The sequence below is a fragment of the Bemisia tabaci genome, chromosome 4 (assembly GCF_918797505.1).
Source record: "Bemisia tabaci chromosome 4, PGI_BMITA_v3".
NCBI classification, from domain to species: Eukaryota; Metazoa; Arthropoda; class Insecta; order Hemiptera; family Aleyrodidae; genus Bemisia; species Bemisia tabaci.
Window position 1 is genome coordinate 17,303,028 of NC_092796.1, and position 20,228 is coordinate 17,323,255.

The 20,228-nt window shown below is 40.9% G+C and overlaps 1 protein-coding gene across 4 annotated transcripts in view; it reads right to left on the minus strand.

Annotated features, from left to right (window-relative positions):
- Positions 1-15,455, minus strand: part of LOC109034302 (uncharacterized) — a 61,911-nt gene extending 46,456 nt beyond the window's left edge. The window contains exons 1-2 of one of the 4 annotated variants that reach the window (XM_019047355.2): positions 14,537-15,455; positions 1,083-1,207 (exon numbers count right to left, since the gene is read on the minus strand). In XM_019047355.2, coding sequence (XP_018902900.2) covers positions 1,083-1,131 — 49 coding nt within the window. In that variant the 5' untranslated portion in view covers positions 1,132-1,207; positions 14,537-15,455. Of the gene's footprint in view, positions 1-1,082; positions 1,208-9,775; positions 9,966-9,993; positions 10,467-10,553; positions 10,832-14,536 lie in introns of those variants that run through there. The other 3 variants (XM_072299425.1, XM_072299426.1, XM_072299427.1) reach the window with 3 other exon arrangements.
- Positions 15,456-20,228: the final 4,773 nt, after the last annotated feature.

The following is a 20,228-nucleotide window of genomic DNA, read 5'->3' on the forward strand; positions in this document are numbered from 1 at the left end:
AAAAATATGAGACTAGAAGTTCCGGGGGAGTCTCCAAATGAGTGAGATATGACTTCAGATAGCTTTGAAAGTGTTTCAAAGGGTTTAAATTCATTTTTTCACGGAAAATAGAAATATTTCAATATTGTGAAATTTCTTGGAGAAAGAGCTCCGCACACTCCTTATGGAAATGTGTACCACGGTCTATTGCTCATTTTTTTTATTGCATTCGTGGATGCTGATCAATAGTCATCGTTGTGCTACCTTGCTACGAATCACCGTTTTCGCACAATCCGTGGTGTAAGTTTCGCTGATTCCTTGAACAGAAGGTGGCAGCGGTGCCGAACTTCTGCCGAGGATTGTGCGAAAATACGCGGAAAATTGGTGCAATGGTGACTTAAGATCAGCGTCCTTAGACATGTTGAATGCAATAAAATAACGGGGAATCGATCGCGGTACACATTCCCATAAGGAGTGTGCGAAGTCTTTTCATTTCGCAACTTTCCTATGAAGTCTATCAAGCACTCTGAAAATACCACAGTAACGCCTGAAAGATATCAGGATGATGTCCGAGAGAAATCACGGTGACATCAGACTGACATCTTAGTGGTTTGTACCATCAACCAGTGGTCAAATCGTACAATGACGTGGTCATTACGGCTCTCTTTAACCAAGGTTGAGACAGCATTGAAGCTGTGGAAGTTATTACCACTTCATCAATAATTACCTAAGGTAGTTACGTTGAGAAGTCTGAATACTTAATATTTAAATTTAACATTCTCAGCTGAAACGCAGATAACGGTCACCAATCTCCAGTTACTTATTTCTTATTTTTAATAAGACTGAGCATGATTACAACAGCTGCTTTTTGAAATAGCAGTGTCAGATAGAATGTGCAAAACTGTCTGCGAGGGTCTCGTGATTGGCTGGATGATCACATAAACTTAGATGCAGGTATACCTATAAATGACCAATCCCTGCAGAATATCATTGATTGAATGAGAATAGGAACAACGCATACATGGCTTTCGAGCTGTTAAAAAATTGGGTCACCATCAGAGCTAAGTAGCTCAAAAGCAAATTTTGGAAAAAAAGATAATTACCTTTGTTTTTATCTCCACTACTACTGCTTGACGATTCTCCATTATCCATTGTGTTATTGGGATTTAGAATTTTGAAAGAATTTATGCATACTTCAATTCATTATAAAGGCAACATATTTATTGATCTACAACAAAGAGGGATAGAAAAATAATAATTACACCAGTGCTGATGGAATCATAAACAGGTACAAGTTTGACAAAGCGAAACTGAAACCTACACAGATTTCTTTTTTCATTTCATTAGATGGAACAGAATAATAAGCTACTTAAGACTATTCCACACTATTACTATTACTAATAAGTAACATTATGAGGGTACATAAAATCCTTGCAACAAATATTACATTAAGTGCAGTAATTAACTCTTGATCAGGCAGGTAGTGATGACATTACCCGAAATGCTTCAAGAAAACAGTAGGTAAGTTCACTGTCAGCTATTCTAGAGGTAGAGTTAGGAGGTACTAGATATTCAGCTTTATCAAAGACGTGCTCACTTCGAGAGAAAGAGGGGTCAAACTTCTTCATTTCTCCAGTTTCGGTTCAAAAAAGTCTGCGTACAAACGCAACAGTTGCTCATTGATATTGCAGTGGCGAGCAATATGGGCAAACCGCCCACAAGGGTTCTTGAGACAATTGTTGTTAAGTGCGGTAATTAAATTACTATCAAGCAGGCAATGACAATACCGGAAGGGCTTTAAAAACCATTAAATACACAAGTCAATTACTCTGGAGTTAAATGTTACCAGTTCTGACGACTGATCGAGAAATAAAAATTATTTTTCCTATTTATCTTGGCACCGATGAGATGATTTTTCCAAGACTGAATGTCTATAGCACTATGAGATTGATAACTTCATAATGAACGACTGGATTCGTTTTAGTTAAAGAGGAGAAAGAAAATACACGTAAGTAGCATATAAAGTAGGATGGATAAAAAATCATAGTATGAAGATCAATAGGTAAAAAACATATACATCTATCAATCTTGAATTAAAATTGAAGCCTATCACTGTCATTTAGTAACTCAACAAGAAGACAACGACAACAAGACTCCCAAAGGGCTGAAAATCATCCTGCTTATACAGATCATGACTTCATCAACTAGGTATTAATCTGAATAATTGCAAACCAGAGTCTTTCGGAAGTTGAGAACGATCTAAAATAGGGGGCAATCATTAGCCTTCTCTTGGGCATCTCGACTTCGGTAAATACATATGTATTTAAAATATGTATATCTTTAGCCGCTGTCCCAGCACACTAGAAGGCACTATATGGTTCCCAATTACCATTGAAATTGATTCTCCCACTAATCACCAGGCAAACGACACCTTCTGACCTCTTCCACCACTCCTTGCCACCAACCTTTTACTTGCTGGACGTCTCCGCCGCCTCCTTCCGGAAGGAGCCCAATCAAACATCTGATATTGTAAAACTGAGATCCATAAGAGGTTCCCACCTTTCAAAGCAATAAATCGACAGATGTGTTCGCCGAAAAATCGAAAACTACGATCTTCTCGAAAAGACAGGGATATCGCAGATGGATATTAAACATCAAACTTCAATGGAGGCACTGAGAAGGCTCTTTCTGCTCTCTGGTTCCTCATTCTTTCACCCTCTGTTCGAGCTCAAAAGTTTATCAGAGCTATGAATGGACTTCTCATCTGGCTTCGCAGAGAAATGCTTGCTTTTCATCTCTTAGGAATGGATAGCTCGCCCCGTTATTGTGAGAGTTACATCGACGAAGGGTAAATGGATGATGGAGCAGGTTGCAGAAGGAACCTGAGGAAGGAAAGTCCGGAAGACTTAATCGTAGATCAAGGAACGAGGAATCGTCTAACACAACTTCAGAAATTAGCCATCAGACAATCTAAAGCATTACCTGATGATTACATACTCTTTGCAGTGCGATTAGGAACAATGGCATGCTGCAGGCCGGTAAGCTGCATTGACTCAGAGTTAGGTCAGAAGAGAAAAAGTAGGAATGTCAAAGTAGATTTTTTTTCTTCTTCTTCTTTCGCTACATTTCATTTGTTTGATGGATTTTGCAGTCGTCTTGACTTGCGTAATCGAGATGGGATTGACCATACTGACCGTAGATAGATTGATGAATACCCATAGGGCTCTTGCATTTGATTTCATAAGGGTATGAGAATTGGAAAAAGGTAATACTTGGAAGCATCTGTGATTCAGCGATTTAAATTTGCACGGATACGTTCTGCGTGTAATATATTGCAATGATTAATTTCCTTTGTTGCCAAATAAAGTGCTCTTTTAAATACAATTAATCGTGGCACGTAGCTTCAATTGAATTGTTGCCTTCTTTTCGGAAAGGGTTTGGTGTGCTTCCCCTGCTGCCATTTGCTGCTAATGTAATTCTGAGAAAATCTTCTAGGAAAATCTAAGAGTGATCTCAATTGTTATTCATTAGGATAACTCAAGTCGCCACCAATTTCTCCAACTAAGGTACAATTTTGCAACAATACGCTTATCCCTTCGATGCTTCTCTCAGACGAGAACGAAGAGGAAAAAGGTTGCCAATCTTTGTGAGTTACGATTTGTAACGTGCCCAAGACGAGGTTGTGCAGGGAATGCAGACTTCCTGGTGATAACATTAAAAACTATTTTCTCACGTGATAGGTGCCTTCACAGAAATTACAACTTAGGACATATGCTTCGAACACATTCACACTTTTTGCCAGTCGAAAGCGGTCTTAGGTGTTCCCTGAACGGTCTAACATCACTTAAAACACGTCCATTCTGTTTGGTGATCTAATTTTTAACATCCAACATTGAAGTATCTTCAAGACATCAATCGATCAGTGATGGGCTGATGGGTTAGGAATTAAGTCGCATCATTTCACGAGCCACACTCTGAAATAATGTCAGAAAAGTCTTGCGTCTGGAATCATCTGCATCCTTTTTGGCGTTTATCGAGCAACTGTCTACCCACTTTTCCGGCAAGAAGGCCTTTGTCTGATAGGGTTGCTGTGCGTGGTGTATATAGTTCTACGTTAAAGGTATACGGCCGACAACTAGATGTTGTGAAGAAATAGTTCGCACAAAGATGAAAATTTGCATTATTAGACGGATGGTGTACCGAAGTTTTCGCCAGCCTTCTTGCAGAGTCATGCTATAAAACTCTCCTGGTCTTTGACAAAGGGATCAGAAAGGTCTCCTTCTCAGTCTATACTACGGTGTTCAAAGATGTTTGCGCAGCCTGCCACTAGGGACAAGGGTTCAATGTGTTAATACTTCAGCCTTCTAAAATAGGCTGAGTTACATTTCATATAAGCTAGACGACAATGAAATTGAGTCGATTTAACATCGAATGGAGTGTTTCTTCGACAGCAAATATTAAGCGTAAGGACGATTTTAAAATGTAATCACAAAATGGCATTTGCCATTCTTGATTTGTGGCTACTTGCTTGGTGCTCCCAACAATTCGGAACACGCTGCCATACTAACCTAATGGTACAACCAATTAAACCTGACGGAACTGGTAACGGCAAATTCAGTGAAATCCGTAGAAAGCCTTATAGGAAAGCTGGCATTGATTTTTTGTCAAAATGTGAAATTAAACAAATCGTGAAGCAAAGAACTCGACGAATGGGAGCAGAGAGGAGATAAACAGGCGTTCTGAAGCGTCAAAGAGATCCAGTAAAATGTTGAAATGTGGTGCAACGGCTTTGTGTTGTTTTTTCATGGGATGGTTCGATGGAAAAGTTAGTAAGAACAGGCAATGAGAAAAATCCCTCCCAATATGTAATCTAATGATGCGATGAACCAGCAGCAAAATAAGGCCAATGACTATAACCTGCACGAATGTGTGCGTGTAAGTCGCTGCTTCTCAATGACCTCCAACACACAGGGTGATCCCAAGTCCCTTCCACCCCCCTGACTTTTCACCGAATTCATAGCAACGAAACTTCGGGGGTGTTCCGAGGGCAAAGAAAGCTATTTTTCGGCCTCCCCTAAAATTTTCAAGGAGGCTCCCGAGGGGGAGGGGGGGGGGTCAACAGATCCCAACTTACTTTTCAAATGGGAAGACACCCCCCCCCCCCCTCATTGTGAGACCTCGTCCGAGAGAGCATACAACATGAAAACCTTTCGCGCAAACTCGAAGTCAATATCTAAACTGTTTAAAATGGCGGCCGGTTTTTGTTCAAAATAGTCGAAAATTGGCACCTTGATTTTGCGTTGATGGATCCGCCCGAGACCTATCGGAGGTACTTTGACGCAAGTACAACGAAATTAATGGCAAGTTTTTCTTTGAAAAAAAAAAGAAAAAAACCAGACATTTTCAAAATGGCAGCTGGTTGAAGTCCAAAATGGCCGAGAGGGTTTTTTTTCCTTTTTCTCTTCTTATATTCGTTTGAAAAATCGCATTTCAAATGTATTAATGTCATGCAAAAACACCTGAAGTTCCAAGTTTCAGGCAAATCAATTCACAAAAAACCGAGTTGGCAATTTTCGGTCATTTTGAACTTTAACTGGTGGTCAGTTGGGAAATGTCGGTACTTTGAAAAACCAAACGACAAATTTTTTTCCTTACTCCATAATACCCTTAGAAATCGATTTTTGCGCAAATCCATAGACAATCAACCGGTGTCAATGTTCAGCCACCTTCAACTTTCACCGGCCGCCATTTTAAAACTGATAGATTTTGACTTCGGGTTCACGCGAAAAGTTTTCTTTCTTTATGCTCTTTTGAACGAGCTATCACAAAGGAGATCTTACGATTTGAAAAAAAAAGTTGGGGTCCGTTGCCGGTCCGCCCCCTCCCCAAGGGGGCCCCCTAGAAAATTTTAGGGGGGCAAAAAAGGAGCTCCCTTTGACCTAGGAACATCCCTCAAGTTTCAAATCTTTACCTCTTGGGTAGAACGTTAGAGAGGGGGGAAGGGACTTTAGGATCACCTGTAATTGAATTAGTTCAAACCCCTACTGCCAGACTATTGTTCGGTCCTGGCTAGGATATCTACAGAAACCATGTTGTTGCGTTGCTTGCAGGTGAAACCCCGCATTATCAATTTCTGCCACTTTGGAATGGATTGAATACTTTGAAAGGAAGGTGCTAAAATTTCTCCTCTGCCGAAAAAACTACTTACTGGAAACCAATTGGACCGCATTTTGCAATTTGGAACTATAAATCCTGACCCGGTTTAAAAGCAACCTATGTGCCATTATTTTCCCTATGCACATAAGTGTTTCTTCAGATGAGCCAGAATTAATAGTTCCAAATTGCAAAATGCAGTCCAATTTCCGCCTTTACGCATGGGTGAACGACCAAGATGTCAACTTCCAACAGTTCTAAGAGCCACTGTTTTGGAAATGATAGAGTGGTGTGCGACTCAATTGTCACATTCACTTTCATGGACGATAAGGACCCTGTTCTAAAATACATACTACTCCGCCGATGAACCCTGAACAAGATATTACACCTTTCAGACATTTGATCAGCTCCTGCCTCAAGCTACCGGGTGTTCCAGAGAACCCTTCCACTATATTTTTCTCGGAAGCGGCCGAATATTAAGCTTCGGGAAGAAAACTTGTAGGGGTTTTACCCCAAAGAATTCAATGAAAATATTTTTAAACACCCCCCCCCCCCCCCCGGGGTTCCTTGCGTATTTCAAACGGGGGGGGGGGGGGGTATGCTTTGTCTTTGGATTTGAATTCTATTGCCAAAAATAAGAACTTTCCGTTCTATGCACTTTCTCCCCAAACCCCCATTTTTTCGAGTTATGGGGAATTTTAAGGGCTTTCAATTAGATACCGTAGGCGTAAAATTATCCGATTTTCAAAATCTAAAAGTTTCCGAAGAGGGGAGGTCAATCCCTTTTTATCGATGTGCCACATGACCCCTGTTGATCCCAAATTAGGAGGGTCACGACCCCCCGAGAACTTTTGGGGCTTCGGAGGGCCGTAAGTCAAAAATTTTGAACAGCAAGGGTATGTTCTGACTTCAGATTTGAATTCTACGCGAAAAGTTGCGTAAAATTGATAGGGCGCAGGGCCTATTTGCTCCAAATTACTTTAGAACTCCATTTCCCCATAAGAAGCCGTGTGCCGCAGACCAATCCACACAGGTCAGTCATTGCGCAGCTTTTTGAAATCCACTCCCCCGCCCGGCCATAACTTGGCGGTATTCAATGCTACGTCACATTTGGTGCTCCCGTGAGAAATACATTGCACGCACTTAATAATACGTCACTGCGCAGAAGAGATGCAAAAGAGCCATGCACAAAAAGGGCCAAAAACGGCCCATTTTTGGGCCCTCGAAATTGGGGTCGAAGTGAGGTTTTTTTTCATCCATAGGGTGACCCTTTACACATACTAAAATTTCAGATTGAGTATACGCACCGTTTTCGAGTTATGGGGGGGCAAAGTCCCCGATTTTCACCCATTTTTGCAGGTGTTTTAATGTCGAACTCCGGCTGTTACGAGGTACCAGATCTAGATATTGAAGCGCGGTTTGCGGTGATTTGTTCTGCTATTCCTGTAGTATTTTTCCACATCTTTCACAAAGCCCCAAATGGTTTTTCGGGGGGCGGGGAGGGGGGCTTTATTCATACTATCATGACAGTTAGCGCAACTTACTGACTTTACTTTGTTCTCTTCTCTCCACGCCGAGGTCACGATGGTATTTTCCGTTGGGGATTTTTCTTCTTCTTCACATTTTACCATTTTTCATGTCCTCCCCCTCTTTTCCCTTTTTTACTTCCTCCCCCGCAATCCAAACACTTCCTCTCAAGTGCTTCTTCCTGTAAGGCAGATACGACGGGGTCATAAATGGGGGATTCTTTTCCTTTCATTACGATTGATAAACTTTGACCCAACTTACTTCTCCCTTACAGGGCCCTCCTTACCCCTGTATTATCCCCTCCCCCCTGCCTGCTCCACGCCGCGCTCTGCTCCGAAGTATATTGCTCCCTCCGCAGCAGAAATGACAATGTTTCTCGCAAATAATGTTTTACTTATGTTCAGGTACTGAAATACTGAATACATGGGAGCCACCCTCCTACTCTTCTCCATTATTTCCCCTCTTCTTCCTCTTCCCCTTCCCCTCTTGTTTGTCCCTCTTTTGCCTTGTTCTCTTTACTTTTCACTTTTCTTCTACTTTTTACTCCTTTTTTGTGGGAGTAATATGGTCATGCGAAGAGAAAGTGGAAGAGAATGCACCTTGGAAAGAATAAATCAAACATAGAAGTGGAAAGAGAAACGTGAAAAATATGAATAAGAAACAATTCTTCACAGGAAAAATCGTCATTTCTGCTGCGGAGGGAGGAAAATACTTCAAGTAAAGTGGAGCGGGCAGGGGGGGGGGGGGATAATACAGGGGTAAGGAGGGCCCTGTAAGGGAGAAGTAAGTTGGGTCAAAGTTTATCAATCGTAATGAAAGGAAAAGAATCCCCCATTTATGACCCCGTCGTATCTGCCTTACAGGAAGAAGCACTTGAGAGGAAGTGTTTGGATTGCGGGGGAGGAAGTAAAAAAGGGAAAAGAGGGGGAGGACATGAAAAATGGTAAAATGTGAAGAAGAAGAAAAATCCCCAACGGAAAATACCATCGTGACCTCGGCGTGGAGAGAAGAGAACAAAGTAAAGTCAGTAAGTTGCGCTAACTGTCATGATAGTATGAATAAAGCCCCCCTCCCCGCCCCCCGAAAAACCATTTGGGGCTTTGTGAAAGATGTGGAAAAATACTACAGGAATAGCAGAACAAATCACCGCAAACCGCGCTTCAATATCTAGATCTGGTACCTCGTAACAGCCGGAGTTCGACATTAAAACACCTGCAAAAATGGGTGAAAATCGGGGACTTTGCCCTCCCATAACTCGAAAACGGTGCGTATACTCAATCTGAAATTTTAGTATGTGTAAAGGGTCACCCTCAGGATGAAAAAAAACCTCACTTCGACCCCAATTTCGAGGGCCCAAAAATGGGCCACTTTGTGCATGGCTCTTCGTCCTCGGGAATGACTGACCTGTGTATATTGGTCTTGCGTGTGCCTATTTTTGGAGGAAAGAAGGGGCAAATGGGCCGTGCGCCATTTCAGTTTTGCGTAAGTTTACGCGTAGAATCAAAATCTTAAGCCAAAACATACCCTTAAACTCCCCCTTAAATGGGATTGGGGGGAGGGGGGAGGAGGAGACTGAAAATATCTGCATTGAATTTGTTGAGGTCGATTTATCCCGACAAGTTTCCGTCTCTAAGCTCAGTTTTTGGCTGTTTTCGGGAAAAAGATATTGGACGGGTGCTCTGAAACACCCGGTATGATACAACTTGTAATTAGTGACGTACATCTTCCTTCGCCTCTAGGCAGGTGCGGGTTCTCGCATTAAAATGCTGAGCATCTTGTGAAAGAAAATGTTGCAACCTCTACTTGAATTCCCGTTGTTCATTCTAAATTTGAAATGCGTTTCTCTTCAGTAAAGGAGCTATGTAGACCACCTTCGTTGAAGAGGTGTGCCGCGTAAGTTGCAAAATCTTATGAAAATAGAACATTCCAACAGATGCGGTTACCTATGATGAAGCAATGATTCATTTCTCGCATTATTTGTCGATTACAAAAATCTTTGCAACGAAATAGTAAACCAGAATTGAGTGCGTTTTGCCTAGAGTAGCCTAAGATGGCGGAATCAAGATGGCGACATCAGAACAGGGAGATTTATCATACTTTGAAAATAGATACGTACATGTTCGCCTAATCCCACGTGTTCATTCTTTAGAGAAGAAAAAAATTGAGAGAATTCCGAGCGCGAAAAAAATGAGAAATGTGAAAAAGAAAAGGCAGTTTTTCAATCAATTAAAGCCATTTACAAGGTCATTCACAGCAGACCTACACAAGTCCTTCACTGGAGAGAACACCATTAGGAAAATGAAACGAAGTTGAAAGAGACTGAAAAGAACTCACTGGAAACAAAAAAAGTGGGAAAACCCAAAAATATGAAGACACACCGATTTCAAATTCCACCCTGAGTCACAAACGCGGAGCAGTCAACTCTCCGCGGAAACACACTGCCCAAAGCCTGCAAAGACGACTTCAAAAATTGCAATGGCGGAGTAGATATGGCGTCTGAATTCAGTAACGGACGCTACCGCTCTCAAGGTCATCTGTCTCTGAGTACATGAGATCAAGATCCTTGTTGACGAAAGCGACATTGTAAAAACACATAAAATAACACTGCACCACATAAAAATGGAGGAGGAAGGTCATGACTGATATAGCGAATATTCAAAACCTTGATAATTCGAGGACAAGCACGAACTCAAAATCACCGAGGTGAGCTTCAGCTCCTAAGAACCAAGAATGGTACTCAAAACAGCGATCACAATCAGATTCACACTCGGCGCAAAAACCAATTTGAAAACGAGTCAAAAAACGAGCGAAATGAAGGATAGCAGTTTCAAAATAAGAATAAAACAATGCGATAAACGGAGACTGAAAACATGGCGTCGAATAAGATTACTTACTAGTTAGTAATTAACTGCTAATTTGAAGAAGGGTTTCATTCCGCGAAGATGTGCGATACATGAAGGAAAATCGTACAAGAGAATGAAATACATCGGGTTCTTCATGAACAATGTTCAGACAGGAATATATAATGTTTCTAGAGGTTCGGATGTTGAAAAGAAGGACTGAATAACGAGCATCAGTGTGGACGACGGGTTGCTCAGCACAGCGACGTGAAGCTTGTAGCAACTCAAATCGCAGACTGAGCGGTGTTCGGCGAATCAGAGAGCGGATCCCCTCCCTTCCAGTGGCGGGGAGCGCAAACAAAGAGGACATAATCCTGGGTTCCACGATCAAACTGAAGCTATCAAACTGGCGAAGGCACTGCGTAGTAGGTTTTCGGTAGCCAATCAGAGGTCCTGAATTGCATTCGCAGAACCAATCAGAACTCTGACCTTACCAGATTGACAATTCGGGTTGATCGCGTGCCCAAGCTAGGGCGCACGCCCGAAAAATTTCTTCCGCGTGCAATAGATCGAACCTAGATCGAACCAACTGATGATAATCAACGTATTTCTATTTTCTAGTGAATCGGTTGCGCGAAAGGCAGTCCTCATACCTAGGTTCGAGCCTGGCAATACTAAACCTAGGAAATTATTTGGCGAGAAAACAAAAAGTGTGAAAAAATGCAAAACATACAATAATCAGAAACGCCATCATATCAACCTTAGACTAGCACGCAGATTCATTAGCTACGTTTATGCGAGGCTCGAAACCGGGGTTTCACGAAACCCGAGTTTGTAATGCAAGTTTCCTCCGTCGGGTTTATGCGGGCGCTGTAACCCGACTTTCGCGGGAAATCAAACTTTCCGATTTTGGCGCTGTTTATGCGCATATTTTCGATTGAACTTGAATTTCATGTTGGCGCCATTTTCACAAGCTATACTTCATTTTTCCACTATGAATTGATTCAATAAATTATTAGGTATTACTCTTTTATCCTGTGTATGTTCAATTTTTCCACAATATATAAGCGGAGGCTTCATCTTCACTAGAAAAGCCTTTACTGACTTTCTGAGCAACAGTTGGAAAAATGACAGTAGATGTTTAATCATTTTACGTTCATCTTTAAAATTGAATGAATACCTAATCTCAACAACCCTCCAAATCATGCTCGAGCTTACATTCTGAGTTCAGAAAAGTTGCCATAGGTAATTTTAGTGATGTTAAAAATAATTGTGGCAGGCGCAGAAATTCATCATATTGTTTATTGAGCTTCTAATGATCTTACAATAGGTAGATATAGGCATTGAAAGTGTAGGAGTGCTAATCCGCAAGCAAAGCACCGCACCTTCACTCCATGCTGTTGTAAAGATTGTATGTCTGCCATTATTGTAGTGAAACAAATAAAGAATCGGGATATACTTATGGGAATTCCTCCTTCAAGATATGATCAAAATAAGCAGATATTGATAGGTCAACAATGTATCGCTGAAGCAGAAGCGTCTAAATCCTCTTGAGGCAATGGACGGTGACAATCTCAACAAACTGGTGACGCTTCACAAATTTTGAATTTCCACATTCCCAGAGACACGCGCTGAAATCCTGTTTCTCACCCCTCTTTCCGACTGCTCTCCGAGTCCATGAGCAAGACGGGAAGAAAATAGGCAAGCGACCTACCACTGTTCGCCTACCTATGTGTGTTTTTCTTAAACTTGATTTTCAAAGGTGACTCATGTAAAGAGCAACTGAAAAACAAGATTTCAGAACCTGCCATTGCATTTCACTAACCTAAGACACCAACCCAACCTTACCATTGATATTCTTTCGCTTACACTGTATATTATTCTCCCACTGAGATTCGATATGAACTCAATTCAAAAATCCTTCTGAATTTAATAATACAGGTAGATTGGAATCTGGAGCTCTCAGTCTATCTGTAAAGTGCATTTACTAACATTCACTGCTGTCACAAGATATTTTTGCACAGGCAGAGCCACTTTCCACAGTTGATGCATCTCTAACGCCAAAGCTCAATTATGACAAGTGGTTCAACGACCAAAAATTGTTACACGCCTCAATAAAAACCTTATTCTTATCTCAAATTGAAAATCTTGGATCACAGAGCACTCACCGAAGAATCTCCTTCCTTCTGCATCAGTATGAGAAGAGTGACGATACTTTGGAGCAATAACTTTGAACTAGTTTCAATAAATGATGGCTTCAGAATTTGAGTCATCATTTACTAGAGATTGGATCAAAGAAATAAGTCAGCAGGTCACGGTTGTGGCTGGAGTCACACTTCCAGTAGGACAATCAGGAAATACGTACACGGATAACACACAAATTCAAGAGCTATGCAGCTCTGATTGGATCAGATTTTAGATTTAATCGGTAGATTGAAATGAAAAAATTCGGTGCACTACTTAAAGGGAAGCAGGGTGCCTTATCTTGAAATCCTAGGCAAATCGTGCGGATGCAGTAAAAAAGTTCTCTGCAGATGATGAACTGGTGGGTAAGGCTATTACTCAATTGTAGCCTGTAAAGCTCTTTGCTTGCTTTGCTTCTGTAGTCATAAAATGTTGATTAGAGTTGCAAGAATAATCTGAAAAAGCAGTAATAAGCCTGGATTCCATCTGACACGAAACACCTTCACTAGAAAATAACGTCCTACGTTTAGCTAAATAAGGATAAGTAAGCCACATATAACTGAAGGAATCACGTAAAAGTGCTTAAGCAACAATTATAGTAAAATTATGATTGTAAAAAATGTTGAATAATGGCAAAATTAAAGCTAAATCGTGGGATAAGCACCAGTTGTTTACGAACGGTATGATAATAAATCCGCCATATTGCCGATCGCGCACCTGAAAATCGCATTTGAAGTCGAATTTCAACTAATTTCAACCTCCGGTTCGTTTATGCGGAGTGCGAAAACCTAGTCTTTAGTGTAAAATAAGGTTTCAAACACAAATTTCGGAAACCTACATTTCGTTAGTTCCGTATCGTTTATGCCGTGATTTGAACCTTGGTTTCAAACTCAGGTTTCGATTGAAGTTAGGTTAAGAGGCTCGCATAAACATAGCTATTGTGTTTCACTTGTCCTTGGAATTCCCAAGATGGATGCCACAGGGAGCTGTGACTCCTTCGGCCGTTATTTTCGGACATAACTGATAGCCTATGCATATCAGTGGTAGCGCCGAAAATTGGTTCTTAAAGCGATCAACTGTTTTGAGTGTTCGCAAAGGCCACCCTTTTAGGCTTTCCTAGGCTTCACGACGCTTAGATACCTTTCTGGAAGGAAGGAGGAAGTTTTGAAAAACGGACATGGCTGCCGATCACCAGGGCAGCAAGGTTAGAATCGAGAATAAACCCATCATTCGTGGATGGTAAAGGCTTCTTGGCAGTAGATCGGGCGTGATCAGAGGTAAAGAAACATGAAACGATTAGTTAATCCTCACGAAACAGACTGCAACTTCAATTAAAGTAGTGAGGCAATAGGTAATCCTGTTCTTGAAGTTACAAGGCCTTAGGTGAATTCCTGTAAGTAAGTATGTTCCTTAGATCAACACACTTAAGATGAGAGAAGTATGAATCTGTAATTTATGTTTACCACTTCTCGTGGGAAACGAGCGACCGCGATGTACTTTCTAAATATAAGGTTGGCTATACCTATGGATTCCTTGCATTGAAACAGTATTGAGGGTGTTTGTACAGTTCAATCAATGGAGCAAGTAAAAGGAACTGATATGGTGTGCTGCGATGAAGTACGTAGCCAGTTCACGAGATCCTGAACGAGGGGAAGGGAAAATACCGACTTCAGGCTGATTAATGGCTTAGTCACGCTTTTGATGAGAGTGCCTTCCGAAGCCTTTCTGCGAATTTGGAATGGAAGCCTTTCTAGGAGATTCCCAGAGCGAGTAGCTGATAAAATGGACAGAAGAAAGGAGGTTGCAGGTTTCAAAAGACAAGGAGGAACATGGAAGTAATGGCCGCCTCTTACCGTTGCTTGAAAGGTCCTAGGTACTCCAACGACTCGGCTTTTCAAAAGGTGGTGCTCTCTTCTTCCAGGAACAAGGTTTGCACCTTTCAAAGAGAAGGTAATGAACTAGGAACATTGGATTTTGGGCACATATCACTGTTTTTGACTAGGAACTGGAGCTGAGAAAACTGATGCAGCTAACTATTTAACTTAGGTTACATAGGTGGTAAGGGCGTAACTATCGGTATGTACCATTAAAGAACCGCAAAGAGAAAGCACCTTCTTAATTGAGTTGAACGATTGAAATGGTTCGCGATTGTTAATATCCAAGAGGCCAACGGAAATGACGTGCGCACGACTGTCTCGGACCAAACGAAATAAGTGTGTTTGTGCTTGTGCTACACTGCAAAGAGAGGAGAGACAAGTTTGAACCTGTGCGACCTGTGCCTGCTGAGTGCTGTGAACGTTTCCGTAATAATAACGCAAAATCCAGCCCTCTGCTCTGCGTGTTGCGTGTACCCTGCGACTATGACTATTCTATTCCAATGATTTCACCTGGATTTCACTGATCATTTCATCTTTCGGTAGCGGTAGCCTTTCCTTTTCCCGTAGCCGAACACCAGCTTACACTTCATTTCTACGTTACTTATTCTCTCTCTCTTGAACCTAATTATTGTTACCTCGATTTAAGAAATCTGGCTGGAAATCGGGCTCTCTTGACTCTCCTTCTAGCTAGTTTTATTGCTATCAATGGTGATACATCGACTATCAGTCGATAGCCCGTCGTCTTTTCCCACTACTTAAGTACATATCTTATTACTCCCACATGTTCGCTCGCATTTATGCATGATTTTGAGCATTTGCTCTGCCTCCAAACGTGTGCAATCAGTGTCGAAGGAAAATCAATGACATCCCCTGCTGTCTAGCTATTTTTAAGGTTAGGTATGTATTCTGATCAATTTTTAATCACATTATTCTATTCCTATCCTACAGAGAGAATGAACTTTATTTCATCATTAAACAACTAGGCAAATTCACGGGTAGCACTGTGAACAATGCCTATGCTTTAAAAGTCTGGGTAATGGAAATTGTTGAACTCTCATTACGCAAATAGATCACATTCATCAATTGAAAGATGTAGAACTTCAAAGCGTACCCTCTTGGAATCTCTCCCACATGCAGATTAATTGAAGGGCTTGGAGGACAAGGTGCTTAAGTGCAGTTTTTCATAAAATTGAGTTGTATATGATTTCAAGTGAAACTAGTCTTAATGCATATTCAGTGAGGAATTCACGCCTAAATTGCTACTATCAAGTTTAAAAAAATCAGTTTGAACTCTCCTTCCGTCACAAGGATCCATGTAATTTCGAAACTTTAAAAACATGTCTTTCGAAGTAGCAAAAACTGCACTTACGGGCCTTGTCCTCCAAACCCCTCTATTGTAGAATCACCCTGTATTTTCTTCAAATTTTGGGAACTCGTGCAGCTAACTATTGCCGCTTTCATGTTCTCATTTTTTCTGTTCAGTCTGTAGGTGCCTGTTCCCTGATTTCATAGACAATCGTCAATCTCCTTTTCTCTAAATCTATTTACTTAAGTATTTTTCGTTTGCAACGCATTAACTTGATAAATACACTTTTGCTAGAACACAAGCTAGGTAAGTACAAATGGATGAGCTTCAATTTCTCTGAATTTGTTCACACCTTGACACATACCTAATGCAGAAGTATATTGTCACCACATTATCAAATTCTTATTTCTGTTGCAGAATCACGTTGAAGACTGGAAGTATTGACTGTGACTCCTCGCACTTGCAGCAGAAAGCATCTCATCTTCCTCAAGACCTAAACTTAATTTGTAGTTCTTGTGCCAAAAATGGATTTAGCAGACGATGAAATTGAAGAAGAATTAGTTTATATTAAATTTGATTCATTGTTTGACAAAGAATTATTCAACCCAAGTGTCAATTTCAAATTAATTGGGCTGGATGAGGATGAACCGATTGTGCAACTGGGAGCCCAGGTTTTCACTGGCAAATGGGAAACAGCTGCTGGCACCTGCACATTTTTTGAAGAAGATCCAGACTACAAATCTGATGACCCCATATTCAATCCACCTTCAAAAACAAATGTCAAATATGCCACCTCAACTCGTAAAGTTCTACGCATGCACAGAACTGTACTGAAGAAAAAAACTGATGAGGTAACTGACTCTCATCCAAGCAAAGAAGTTGCTGAGGCTACAGACTCGTCAGAAATAAAAGAAAAAGATATTGAAGAGTTTCATGAAATTGGGGATTCATCTGAAGCAGATCAAGACTTATCATTTGAAGATATTGAAAAGTTAGCTTTGGACCAAACAGAAGTCAATCCTGTAATCTTAGATGAAATCTTGGGAAAATAGCACAAGCTATGATCAACACGATGCTGATTGTTGCCGTGCCAAATCACCATGCCTGGAGGAGAAAAGTAAGTCACATTAAATTTCTTGATCTATTATTTTACGAATCTCAAAGATGAGTTAAAACTTGAACTTTACTCCTAGAGCTATATGAAGAAAAATGTATCAGAAATTAAATTTAAATATTAAGCCTGACTCATCCCTCAAAGGAAAGTTCTCAAAGTTTTTAAAGAATTTATCCCTTCAAAATTTTTACCGAGCTGAACACTCTCCCCCTCAGTTTCGTACTGGTACGCATTAGAGTTCAAAAAATAATTTTGACTCTAATTTTAATTTTTGGAACTTCTTGGCTTTGTTTTCCCCGCAAAATGGTGTGGACCCAGCACCATTTCTCCACCTTGGTACCAAATTTTTACTTAACCATTCTTTTTGGAACAGGAATGGAGGAATAATTTCAAGAAGAGTAGGCCCAATGGTCACAAGTGTCTTAAATTCTTGCTTATTTTAGGTACCTCTCGGTAACTAATTTTTCCCAGCTGAAGATGATCAGGGTTGGCATAAAATAACTAGTCTAGGGGCCACGAAGTCACTTTTGCGTGCCACCCAGAAACTTTCAAGGTATCCTCTGGGGTCCCGAGAACACCTTTTCCCAGCAATCAAAATGTCCAAAGGTATCTGAGGACAACATATTCTAAATAGCCGCCCTGTCCAAAATTGAAGGGTCCAGAGGTGCTCTCAAAAGTCCATGATGTACCTACTCGAAAATTTTCACAGATCCGCAAAATTGTCAAAAGACCCTAAATGTTCTACACAAAATTTGACTCAGGACTTCATCAATTTTGGACCTCTGAGTCCCTTAATTTTGAGCCAAAATTTACTTTTGCCCCAAAATTTCTGAAATTTTTAAAAAAATTTACATGAGCATTGCTGTAACCCCAGTAACTCAAGTGCTTTTAGTGCTCTCTTATACCTTTTACTTACACGATCTGTCAAGTTCAAACCTGCAAAATCCTGTCACTCTCGCATATTTAGTGACAAATCACATTTTTTGCAGTTTCCAATTAAGTGACATTTTCAAAAAAACTTATGTTCCAGTTTGTGGAGAAACTGTAATAGCTGGCTCAGCCCAGTCATTTTATTACCTTTAAAGAGGAAATCAGTGATAGCCTCTCAAATTTCTGTAAACTCCCCCCCCCCCCCCCTCCCCCAATTTAAGATGACGGGTCATAATGCCCCATTCAGGAAAAAACAAATTTCTGTCGCAAACAAGCCATGTTAGTTGTCGATTATTCTGTAGCTCTGGTCATGAAATTCGAATATGAAGTCATAAGCTATTCTAAGCATCAGGATGAAGCCTAAGTCCAATATGGCAGCCAAAATGACCTTTTCAGAAAAGAAAAAACATGCTGTCAGGAATATGCCTTGTTAAATGTCGATAATAATTTATTTGTAATCGAAGAATCTGATTCTGCGGCCAGAAATTATCATCAAGAATAGGAAAATGCCGAAATTCAAAGTGGCGGCTGAAATTACTGTTCAGGGTGAAACATAGTACCTTATCATTATTTTTTATTTATTTATTCTTTTGCTTTTTGCACATTTGGCTTCACAAAAACCTACCCCGCAACTTTCGGTATATTATAAGGTAAGTACCCATGGTCAGGCTTTCAGGGTCGCAGAATTCAAAAACGCGGTCAATTTTCCGTTCTCATTTCTAAGAAATTCTTATATCAAATATGTCGGCTTATAATGAATAATGACGGCTGAAATGGCCATGTGTATTTATGGTTGTAAAATCTGGACATGATGTCAGTAATTTACTATTTTTGAACTCAAACAGGGCCGGATTAAAGGGATGGCCATATGGGCCACGGCCCATGGCGGCAAGTCTATAGGGGGCGGCAAATTTTGAAATTTGTTTAAATGTAGGTGTAGAAAATTCGAATTGAGAAAAAGAAATTACGAAAGAGAGAAGGCGACAAAATCTCTAATTTTCTGAGAGAATAGTAATTTCTACTTTTGTCGTCTTCAATGATACAAGAGACAACACCTTTAATTAGTTGAGTTAAGAAAGAAATCAAACACGCAATTTGGCCTGGAACGGCGCGATTTAGAGAGAGACGATGACGAGGACTTGAGATGAAAAGGAGAAGCCCTCGGTGCGGCGATCGGCATGTAACACATATTAGCCCCTACATGATTGCACAAATACTTCACGCATTGCGGCAAACACAGTGCGAGCTGCGTGAAACGCATAGCGCCTACAAGACAGCGTGAATACTTCACGCATTGCGTCAAACACAGTGCGTTCAGCAGCGGTCGGCGTGAAACTCATAGCGCCTACAAGACCGTCGGAATACTTCACGCATTGTGCCAAACACGGTGCGGAAGTTAAAATCATTAATCCACATTTATGTTTGTTCTTTCATAATTGTTGCGTTCATTTCTTATGAATGGAAGGCCTTGTCCACACAGAGATAGGTTTACGAGAAATTTCGCGCAAAGTTCCGTGAACTTTTGCTAGTAGTGTTGACAGGGCTTTCCCGAAAAATGTGTTCAACACAAGCAAACGCGTCTTATGCACCCCTCCCCCGCTGGCACGTTCATTTGATGGTTTTTATTGATGTTTCAAAACGAATGAGAAGGGGGAGGCAAAATACAGGCGGCCCACGAGCGGCAAGAAGGTAAATCTGGCCCTGAACTCAAATATGAAAAAACCGGCGCTCCGCTCCTGGGGTTTTTTTTCGAGGGGAGGGGGACGGGGTCTGATTTGCCCCCGAGTCGAAAGAATTTCAAACGCGCCAGAATGGCAGGAAAATGATGGAAGTGATGTACGACGGCAGTCAAATCACTATTTCCTTTCATTTTCCCAGATCTTCGTTAAAAAAAAAAGAGTATTTCAATATGGAATTTGTTGCTCGTTTACGGAAATCGTAGAAAGCGACCGTTGCTCGCTTCTAATGGGTGCCGGATAACATCATTCGATCTGGCGCGAAACCGTTTTAACGAAACTGATCCTTTAGTAGGTATCAAGTGAAAATGATCATTCTAACATATTTTTAGTTTTAACCTAGAACGCTGCGCTAAGGTCCCATTAGAGAAATTACGTAGCAATGGAGAATTTGCAGGTGTCTGAAATTTGATGAATTCCGTGTTTAAGTGGACGCTACCAAGTGAGCTGAACACGAGGATATCCTTGGTTCATAAATTGAACAATTATCGGAAGAGATATGAGAGAATAACCTGATCTGCTAATATACGTGTATTTAAATGGAAGATGCCGCCAGATGACGTCACTAGGCGGTGCATTTTC